Here is an 11,165-nt window from a genome sequence, read left to right as displayed (position 1 = left end):
ATAGTTGTGCCAAAGTTGGATGGGCACACAGCTATCATCTGCATGGATCTTTCTTGTAAGCAGAAGCAGCTGTATGTACTTGCACAGAGCAGCTGGGAGGGTCTTGGATAAGAGAACCCTTCGTGTACAATGGGTGGAACCCGATCTAAAATGTCCATGCACAGAAGGACTTCTGATCATGGAAAGGTGACCCTTACACATGAAATGGAACGCATGAACACATGACACTGTCTTATACCGAATCAAACCCTTGGTCCATCAAGATCAGACTGGTAGTGGCTCTCCAGGGTCTCAGGCAGAGGTCCTTCATATCCTTGGTGGAACACGCCTCCATCTGAGATCAGGGCCCTGTGGGACTTATTACAGTTCCTCAGGGCCTGTAAAATGGAGCTGTGGCCTTTGGCTGAGGTGGCGGACAGTCAACCATCTCGGCCTCCCCCGCTCATAAAAAATTATTATCTGACTGACATCTTACAGGGGGCGCTACGGACTGCTCTGGAGTTCTTGTCTTTGTTTTAGATGCCATCTTGTTCGGACTGCTTTAAATCTGGCTTTGATTATATGTTTATTTTTTATATTTTGTATGTTGCAAGCCGCCCTGAGCCTACTTGTGGGAAATAAGCTTAAATAGATGATAGATAGGTGATAAATAGATAGATGATAGATAGAGTCTATGGCCTGGTTCTTCTAAGTCAGGGGTGTCGAACTCATTTGTTATGAGGGCCGGATCTGAGGTCAATGAGACCTTGTTGGGCCGGGCCACGTGTGTCATAAAAGGCAATGCCAGGTAGCGATATAAACTTTATAAAGGACACAAACACAAAGGGTTGTTTTTTACTAATAATAAAAGCATGCTTAAAACATTAGCACTCTTGCAATATTTTGTTTATTTAACAGTCTCTGATAACTGACACCTCTTGCTCTGAATTATTGCATCAAATTGTCTGTGCAATCTTGAGCATGCTGTTCAGGTGCGTATCTGTAAGCTGCAAACCTACTTTTGATTTACTGACATTCACCCCAGAAATCTCATGCTCTAGGACCCAGGTTAAAACATGAAATGGCTGAGATATTAAGAGAGTCTGGCAAAGCAAGCTACGATGCAGCAGCAGCAGCAGCAGCAGAACTGGAAGCAGGAGATGGCCGGTTCCACTGTGGGCCTGATGGAAGCCCTCCAAGGGCCTGATGTGGCCCCCGGGCCACACGTTTGACACCCCTGTTCTAAGAGGTGATGCTGGGGACTGAACCTGGGACCTTCTGCATGCAAAGCAGATCCTCTGCTGCTGAGCCACAGCCTCTCCCCTCCCCCTCCTCCAGCTCAAATTCTCCCCTCAGTGCTGCTCCCGGTGAGAAGTGTGAGACGGGAGCAGGAGGGGGAGGGGAGAGGCTGCGGCGGGAGGGAGGAATTGCCAAAAATCTCCCCCCCCCTTTGCATGCATGGATCTTTTTGATGGAATCCAATCCAATGTTAATTACTATGGCTATTTAAAAACAAACTGGACCAGGGGTATATTACGAAGCAGACCATACTCACTTTGTTGAACAGAGAGGAGAAAACCGCGTGATGACTGCTCATGTCAATTCCATCGCAGATCCTTAGCAACTCCTCCTCATCTTCAGACTTGGCCTCCTCAAAGGTCTCGCACTGGATCAGCAAGTCCTCATCCTCGATGTCTCTGCAGGAAGCCCACCGCAGGGGAATATTAACAATGGCCCCGACAAAAAAATAGCTTACATGGAGTCCATTCGCTCCTCTCCATTCATGAAGAAGAAAAAGAGTTGATTTTATACCCCGCCCTTCACTACCGGAAGGAGTCTCGGAGCAGCTTACAATCTTCTTCCCTTCCTCTCCCCACAACAGACACCCTGTGAGGTAGGTGGGGCTGAGAGAGCTCTTTCAAGGACTGCTCTTGAGAGAACAGCTCTGAGAGAACTGTGACTGACCCACGGTCACCCAGCTGGCTGCATGTGGTGGAATGGGGAATCAAACCTGGTTCTCCCAGATTAGAGTCCTCCCACTCTTAACCACTACACCAAACCACTACATTACTACACCAAACTGAGAACAACCCCACATTAACCTTTGCTTACTTAGGAAAATGCGGCCTTCTGTATTTGCAAGAAACATTTCTCCATCTGCACCAAATGGTGGAAAGCTGCTCTTTACATAATAAATGTTGTGTGTGGAGGGGGTGTTGTTGGGTTGCGATTACAGCCAAGATCTGGGATCGAGGGTTGTATTCTGGGATTCGTAGGGGTATATTTTCACACGATACCTTGGATCGAGCTAAACCCAGTCATAGAGCCGGCTCCAGCTCAGCACTTCCATAGATGCAAGAGGACTTCCGCCTGCAGACGACTTCCACAGCTCCCGCCTTCTGCAGCAGCCCAGAAAGATCTCTACAATCTTGCTCCTGGTGTGAGGAGACTCCCAGGAACAGAATTTCAGAGGGCATTTGGGGCTGCGATGGTTGGGGGGGGGGGGCTGAGGAAGTCATGTTCTGTGGGCAGAATTTCTTGTGGTGGTGGTGGAGAGTGCGGTCAAGTCGTGGCCGACTTCTGGCAGCCCCCTATGGTTTTCAAGGCAAGAGATGTTCAGAGGTGGTTTGCCATTTGGTGAAGATAACTGTGTGCAGTTCTGGTCCCCACACCTTAAAAAGGATATTATAGCTTTGGGAAAAGTGCAGAAAAGGGCAACTCGAATGATAAAAGGGTTGGAACACTTTCCCTATGAGGAAAGGTTAAAGCGCTTAGGGCTCTTTAGCTTGGAAGAACGACGACTGAGGGGTGACATGATCGAGGTTTATAAGATTATGCATGGGAAAGAGCAGGTAGAGAAAGAGGTACTTTTCTCCCTTTCTCACAATACAAGAACTCGTGGGCACTCCATGAAATTGCTGAGCGGTCGGGTTAGAACGGATAAAAGGAAGTCCTTCTTCACCCAAAGAGTGATTAACACATGGAATTCACTGCCACAGGAAGTGGTGGCGGCTACAAGCATGGACGGCTTCAAAAGGGAATTAGATAAGCATATGGAGCAGAGGTTCATCAGTGGCTATTAGCCATAAGGTATAGATAGGGACTCTGGGGCAAGTGATGCTCTGTCTTCTTGGTGCTTCGGGGGGGTCAACAGTGGGAGGGCTTCTAATGTCCTGGCCCCACTGGTGGAACTCCTGATGGCACCTGGTATTTATGGCCACTGTGTGACACAGAGTGTTGGACTGGATGGGCCTTTGGCCTGATCCAACATTGGCGTCTCTTATGTTCTTAAGATGATGGAACTTGCAGAGATGGCTAAACTTACTTCCTTGATTAAAGACATTACCTACATTTATCGCTAACTGGAAACCCTTTATAGACTTTCTGCAGGAAAGAGAAAAAAAATGAACTGATGAGATGTGGATTTGAGGATTAAGGGTGACAAAAATATTACAAGTTAGGGGGAAAAAGAAAAACGTATTTTTTTGTAAGTGTTATAGTTGTAATTTTGCTTGTATTTGTTGTGGAGTCACTTCTTTATATTTTCTTTTTTTTCTATTCTTGCTTTACTTTTTAGTTCTTTATCTCTTTTCTCTTAATATTTTCTGGTTGTTTTTATCTCTTTGTTTGAGAGCAAGTTTGGTGTAGTGATTAGGAGTGCGGACTCAAATCTGGGAGAACCGGGTTTGATTCCCCATTCCTCCTCCACATGCAGCTGCTGGTGTGACCTTGGGTCAGTTCCAAGTTCTTTCAGAGCTGTTCTCTCAAGGGCAGTTCTTGAAAGAGCTCTCTCAGCCCCACCTACCTCACAAGGTGTCTGTTGTGGGGAGGGAAAGGAGATTGTAAACTGCTCTGAGATCCCTTTGGGTAGTGAAGGGTGGGGTATAAATCCAATCTCTTCTTCTTCTTCAAATCTTGTTAATAAAATTCACTGAAAAACAAAAAGGAGGTTTACCATTGCCTGCCTATGTGTTAAGACCCTGGACTTCTTTGGTAGCCTCCCACCCAATTACTAACCAGGGCGAACCCTGCTTAGCTTCTGGAATTGGACGAGATCGGGCTAGCCTGGGCCATCCGGGTCAGGGCTAGAAGTTTATACCCACAGAAATGTTGAGCTGGATACAACTCATTGTATTGTCACCTAAAGGCCACCGTAATTCTATCTGAGGGCCTCATAATCTGGTGATTTGGGACTATTCCACAGAGGTTCATGGCATGTTTCCATCAGCAGCAGAGATCATTTCGGGGGGGATCGCAGTTCCCCCGGGTGAGGTGCAGGGGGGCGGGGCACATGACGAAGCCCCGCCCCCTGCTTCCGGCCGCCCCGCTTCCGGCCCTCATTCAGCCAGGAGGAGGCAGGAGAAGAGGGAGGGTAAGTTGCTTCCTCCCCGCCTCTCCCCACCCCTGCCTGCCTGGGGCCAGGGAGGGCCTTGGCGGGGCTTCCTCGCACTCCCGCTGGCCTTGCAGGTCCACCGCCGGGCCCCTGATGTCAGGGGGTGTGGCATATGCTAATGAGTTATGCTAATGAGTTCCCCTAGCTCTTTTTCTACAAAACGACCCCTGATCAGCAGTCTTTCCGAAAGAATTCTAGACCCAATGTGGAGTCTGTCTGGCTCAGTGGTTGCCCCAAACTGTGAAGAGGCATTTTTTTTTTAAAAAAATTGCTAAGTCTAAACTGGGCAGACTGAGTTGGCCAAAGACACCATTAATGAAATCACTTCCCAGTTTAATCCTTTAAAACCCTTAAAGGTCAACATATAAGGCAGCATGGTTTCTTTCATTACAATAAATCCTTAAAACAAATATTAAATTACAAAGAGAGCGCCTGGCTGGCGAGCAGAATTCAGCACAGTTGCAGACACGCTGATATGAATAACATTTGTCTGAAGTGGCAAAAACCGAGTGGCTGCCATTTTGAACATGCCAATGCAGACTATGTCGGCAGCAGTGTTCCCTTGAAGCTGAGGTAGTGTGAGCTAGCTCACAGGCTTTTAGCCTCTGGCTCACAGGGTTTTTTTGTCTCAGCTCAGGCAGGATGGCTCCAGAGCAAACTAATTTCTGCAGTAGCCAACTTGGTTGCTCACAGCTTTAATGCCAGTATCTCAGAAAGTGGAATTTTTGCTCACAAGTCTCCACAGCTTAGAGGGAGGATTGGTCAGCAGGTGTGTAATTTTGAGAAAGTCAGACTTCATTTGTTTGGGGAAGGGGCATGGCTCAGTGGAAGAGCCTCTGCTTTTGCAAGCAGAAGGTCCCAAGTTCAGTCCTTGGCACCTCCAGTTAAAAAGGATCGGGTAGTTGGTGGTGGGAAAGATCTCCACTTGAGACCTTGAAAGTACTGTTGCCTGTCTGAGTAGACAGTATTGAGCTTGACGGACCAGCGGTGTGATTCAGTATAAAGCAGCTTCATGAGGTTTTTTTTTTTTTTTTTTTAAAGCATGGTTCAAGGCCTTACGGTGACAGAAAATGAATTCAGCATTTGGACGAATCTGGATTACAACCCGCAGAAGAGAAAAATAAAATGAAGAGAATCCCTCTGTCACCCTGACACTGTTATTACCCTGTTTTCCCGAAAGTAAGACATCCCCCGAAAATAAGACCTACTTACAGTTTTGCCTCTCGCTGAAATATAAGACATCCCTCGAAAATAAGACCTCCCCGATAATAAGGCCTCCCCCGAACATAAGGCCCCCAGAAGCTACCGTAACTCTGGACTCTGGGCTGTAGTGGCGGGCGCCGCCGCGCAGCTCACTGTTGGCCGCCGCGCAGCCGGAGCAGACAGGAAGTGCGAGGTCTCTTTTAATTAGAGAGCCCGCGCCTCCACCAGGACAAGCTGCCGCCTGCTGTACCGTATTCTTCTTCATGGAAAAATAAGACATCCCCTGAAAATAAGACCTAGCGCATCTTTGGGAGCAAAAATTAATATAACACACTGTCTTATTTTCAGGGAAACACGGTAGCTAGTCCGATCTGGTGGGAAATTCCCTCTTCTTTTTTGGGGGTATTTTTTGTATTTGTGTGTCTGTGTGCCCACGCCTGGAAGTCATGGCGACCTCTGGCGACCCCTAGTGGGGCATGGAGGATGTTCAGAGAAGCGGCTTGATAGCCTGCCTCTGCCTCCCGGCCCTGGTATTCTTTTTTTGGGGGGGTATTTTTGCATTTGTGTGTGTGTGAGTGTGAGTGTGTGAGTGCGCGCCCATGCCTGGAAGTCATGGCGACCTCTGGCGACTCCTACTGGGACATGGAGGACGTTCAGAGAAGCGGCTTGATAGCCTGCCTCTGCGTCCCGGCCGTGGTATTCCTTGGAGGTCTCCCATCCAAACACTTGCCAGGATTGGCCCTGCTTAGCTTCTAAGATCTTACGAGATCGGGCTTGCCTGGGCTATCCGGGTCAGGGCGAAAATTCCTTCTTGGACCTGAATACGGTGGTCACTCAGACCCTGAATTCCAACAGGAGCTATCAATCGAATCTTCCCTAAGCAAATGTTACTGCAGTACCAAATTACTGTCTCCCACCGTGGTTGCCCTCGATACATTATGATGTCAAACAGCGTAGGTGGAGATAGGAAGAAAAATCCACAGTCATAATGGCTGGCTCAAAGCCGTGCAAGGGGACGGGCGTCCACATTCTGTCCCCTGCTGCATTATAATGTCGTTAACAGAAACCTCAGACAGCTTATAAAATCACTTACCGCAGCTTGGTCAAAATGTCCAACAACTGGAGACCTGGAAGGAGCAATAAAAGACAAACATTGATTGATGCCGTCAGCTACTTATTGAATCGTTCTCTGGACAAGGTTTAACTTATGGAGTGCTCAGCTTGTACTGCACCACAGAGGGAAGGCTTTTTGGCCCAGAATGCATTGGGTTCTTTTATTTGCACGTGTTTTGTACCTTTTAACCTGTATCTCTATATTCTGACATCTGTCCTGATATTCGTTATAGGCAGGGCTTTTTTTTCTGGGGGAACATGCCGGAATACAGAACGAAAACTTCATTTCCCTCTTGAAAGTTCTAGCAGCTCTTTTTTTTTAAAAAAAGAGAAAGAAATAAGAAGCAGCAGCAGCCCTGATATATGTACTTATATACAGAACTGTAGATATCTGGTTTTTATTGAGATTTCAATATTTTCTATGCACTGTTAAAATATATTGGATATTTTTATATTACCCCTGCGTGTTTAGCTGTATTTGATTTATTGTTTTTGCCCTAACCTCTTGTGGTCTGACACACCTTATGGGTTGGATCCTATGAAATTCTTCCCCTCACGCTTTTCTCTGGCTGCTGCAGAGGCTTTCCTCTGCTGAAGCACTTGCTTGCTCTGCCGCTAGCACTTCCGTGTGTGTGAGATCAAAGGCATGTTTACAAGTGTGTAACTGCTTGAAGTGAGTGCCAGATCAGAGGAAAGCCTTCATGTGTCTGGAGAGAAGCACATGGGGAATGATGTCATAGGATTCACACCAATATTTCCTTGGGTGCAGCCAGACACAAGTGGCTATTGCACAATCAATGCGCAATAGCAATCAGAGGAAAGCCTTCATGTGCCTGAAGAGAAGCACACGGGGAACGATGTCATAGGATTCACACCAATATTTCCTTGGGTGCAGCCAGACATAAATGGCTATTGCACAGTCAATGCGCAATAGCGATTTTTTTGCAACTGGATTAATTTTGTGTGCCCAAGCCAAGCTAGTTGTGAATGACTGCTGTAGCATGACGAAAAGGACTTCCAGTGGTGTGGTGCTGGAAGAGGAATGGTGGGTGCCGGGGTCTGGGGCAGGGAAAGTATGGGAAACCTGTTGCACGGATACTCTGTTATTGCTGAGAATGCCGATACATTTGCACCAGTGACAATAGTCTTGCCACCACGTGAAAGCAACCTGATTTGGGTTCAAAAGATCTGGGCTAGGCATTACCTATGAACTCGTTCCGGAGTTGAGTCCTGGCTCTTAGTTCCTCGGTTCCCAGTATTATCGCGTTGATGGCACTTAGGAGCGTTATCATGTAGGGCACGTTGTCTGTAGCTAAGAGCTCGTTCATGATCACACTGAATCGATACTGCTGGGTTTTCACCGTCTGGCAATGTTGAAAAAGCAGATCACAGGCAAGACAAATCACAAGCGGCTTTATAAAGTCAAGGTTAAGGACATCAGAAGAGCCCTGCTGGATCAGACCGGTGGTCCATTTAGTCCAGCATCCTGTCTCCCACACTGGCTGACCAGTTCCTCTGGAGGGCCAACAGCAGGGCATAGAGGCCGGGGCCTTCACTAAAACAAAATAAAATCCCTGTTGGATCAGACCGGTGGTTCATTTAGTCCAGCATCCTGTCTCCCACAGTGGCCGACCAGTTCCTCTGGAGGGCCAACAACAGGGCAGAGAGGTGGAGGCCTTCCCCTGATAAGAACATCAGAAGAGCCCTGCTGGATCAGACCAGTGGCTCATCTAGTCCAGCATCTTGTCTCCCACAGTGGCCGACCAGTTCCTCTGGATGGTCAACAACAGGGCATAGAGGCCGAGGCCTTTACTAAAACAAAATAAAAGCCCTGCTGGATCAGACCGGTGGTCCATTTAGTCCAGCATCCTGTCTTACACAGTGGCCAACCGGTTCCTCTGGAAGGCCAACAACAGGGCATAGAGGCTGAGGCCTTCCCCTGATGTTGATTCCTGGCAATGGGACTGAGAGGTTGATTGCCTCTGAATGTGGAGGTAGTTCAGGTTGAAAAATGGAAACACGGTTTGGTGTAGTGGTTAAGTGCACGGACTCTAATCTGGGAGAACCGGGTTTGATTCCCCACTCCTCCACTTGCTCCTGGCTGGATGACCTTGGGTCAGTCACAAGCTCTGGCACAGCTGTCCTTGAAAAAGAGCAGTTTCTGTCAGAGCTCTCTCAGCCCCACCCACCTCACAGGGTGTCTGTTGTGGGGAGGGGAATGGAAAGGAGTTTGTAAGCCGCTCTGAGACTCCAAGTGAAGGGCGGGGTATAAATCCAATCTTTTCTTCTCTTCTTATGGCAGTTAACAGCTGCTACATACCGACTGCTAACTGGAGCTTGAGATGTGGCTTTTTTTGGGTCCTAAAATCTGCCATGGTGGTGCAGGAGAATCTGGGTCAGGGCTATGTTGCTTGGGATGAAGTTTTATAACTCTTCATTTCCATTAGTTCATTCACAAATTGAGAACAATCCCACCCCCCCGGTTGAATATGGACACAGAATTCTTACCTCACTACAGATGGTAATTTTCTGCCCCTCAGCATTTCTTGCCCTGACCTGGATAACCCAGGCTGGCCTGACCTTGTCATTTCTTGGAAGCTAAGTAGGCTTGGCCCTGGTTAGTATTTGGATGGGAGATGACCAAGGAATACCGGAAGAAGTAGAAGAGATTGGATTTATACCCCACCCTTCACTCGGAGTCTCGTAGCGGCTTACAATCTCCTTCCTCTCCCCACGACAGACACTCTGTGAGATAGGTGGGGTTGAGCGAGCGCTGAGAGAACTGCTCTTGAGAGAACTGCTCTGAGAGAACTTGTGACTGACCCAAGGTCACCCAGCTGGCGCCAGGTGAAGACGTGGGGAATAAAAACCGGTTCTCCCAGATTAGAGTCCGCCGCTCTTAACCACTACACCAAACTGGCTCTCCCCACAACAAGCACCTTGTGAGGTAGGTGGGGCTGAGAGGGCTCTTTCGAGGACTGCCCTAGAGAGAACAGCTCTGAGAGAACTTGTGACTGACCCAAGGTCACACCACCAGCTGCATGTGGAGGAGTGGGGAATCAAACCTGGTTCTCCCAGATTAGAGTCCGTGATCCTAACCACTACACCAAACTGGCTCCCAAGTGAATCATGTTGGATAGCAACCATTTCTTCCCCTTCTCAGGACACACAAGCTTCATGGAGTGCTGGACATTTTACTTTTGACTTGCCTTGTAATGATCCAGAGCATCTAAAGCCAGCGCGTGGCCATCCACCGAGTATATGCAGAGGGCAGCCAAGAGTTCGAACACTTGCTTCTTGACCATGACATTGGAGGTGTCCAGCGCTGCAAAGGCAGAGGACGAGTGAGAACAGGTGCAAACATCCCCCAGATGCAAACACCCCCCAGATAAGAGCTACGAAAATGCCTCCGCATAGCAAATTCCCAAACAACAGCAACGAAATAAGTCCCAGCCGTCTGGCAACTATATTACAACAAGTTCAAAGCAGATGTGGAACATGGCATTCCTTGGTCCATGGTTTCAAGATCTGTACCTTTCAATATGCCCCTAACAGGATGGTCCAGGAAGCTAAGCAGGGTTGGCCCTGGTTGGTATTTGGATGGGAGACCACCAAGGAAGTCCGGGGTCACTATGCAGCAAAAGGCAATGGCAAACCACCTCTGTTAGTCTCTTGCCTTGAAAACCCTAGGGGGTCTCCATAAGTTGGCTATGACTTGACAACACACACACACCCTTTCAATCAAGCCAACACATCTTCTGACCACTGTCCCCTCTAAGATGAGCTAGTGTGAGCTGGCTCACAGTTTTTTAGCCTCCGGCTCACACATTTTTCTCTTCGCTCAGGAAGGAGGGCTCCAGAGCAAGCTAATTGATGCAGCAGCCAAATCTCTCGCTCACAACTTCAATGCCGGTAGCTCACAAAGTAGAATTTCTGCTCACAAGACTCCACACCTTACAGGGAGCATTGCTTCTGGCCCACCAAGCTAACTGCAGTCCGCCATCTAAACAGGAGACGCCAGCAAAGGATCGATAGACCTCCTGCTTTCTTGGTGGTGGAAAGGGCTGTCATGTTGCAGCTGACTTATGGTGACCCCTAGTGGGGTTTCCAAGGCAAGAGATGGTCGGAGGTGGTTCTGCCACTGCTGCCGTCTGTGTCGCAACCCGGGACTTCCTTGGTGGTCTCCCATCCAGGTATTAACCAGGTCTGACCCTGCTAAGCTTCTGAGACCTGACGAAATCAGGCCAGCCTGGGCCATCCGGGTCAGGACCAGTGTTCCCTCTAAGCTGAATTAGTGTGAGCTAGCTCACAGTTTTTTTTAGCCTTCAGCTCACACATTTTTGTCTTAGCTCAGGGAGGATGACTCCAGAGCAAACTAATTTATGCAGTAGCCAAATCGCTCGCTCACCACTTTAATGCCAGTAGCTCACAAAGTAGAATTTTTTGCTCACAAGACTCCACAGCTCAGAGGGAGCAT

The 11,165-nt window shown here is 48.3% G+C and overlaps 1 protein-coding gene across 1 annotated transcript in view; it reads right to left on the bottom strand.

The window, feature by feature from the left end:
* Positions 1-6,664: 6,664 nt before the first annotated feature.
* Positions 6,665-11,165, bottom strand: part of INF2 (inverted formin, FH2 and WH2 domain containing) — a 14,241-nt gene continuing 9,740 nt past the window's right edge. The window contains exons 2-4 of the mRNA XM_015406971.1: positions 9,898-10,013; positions 7,893-8,052; positions 6,665-6,702 (exon numbers count right to left, since the gene is read on the bottom strand). Of these exons, the coding sequence (XP_015262457.1) occupies positions 6,665-6,702; positions 7,893-8,052; positions 9,898-10,013 (314 nt within the window). The remainder of the gene's footprint in view (positions 6,703-7,892; positions 8,053-9,897; positions 10,014-11,165) is intronic.

Source organism: Gekko japonicus, unplaced genomic scaffold (assembly GCF_001447785.1).
Source record: "Gekko japonicus isolate JY-2015 unplaced genomic scaffold, Gekko_japonicus_V1.1 scaffold1600, whole genome shotgun sequence".
In the NCBI taxonomy this organism is placed as follows: Eukaryota; Metazoa; Chordata; class Lepidosauria; order Squamata; family Gekkonidae; genus Gekko; species Gekko japonicus.
This window is presented reverse-complemented; position numbering and strand designations above follow the sequence as displayed.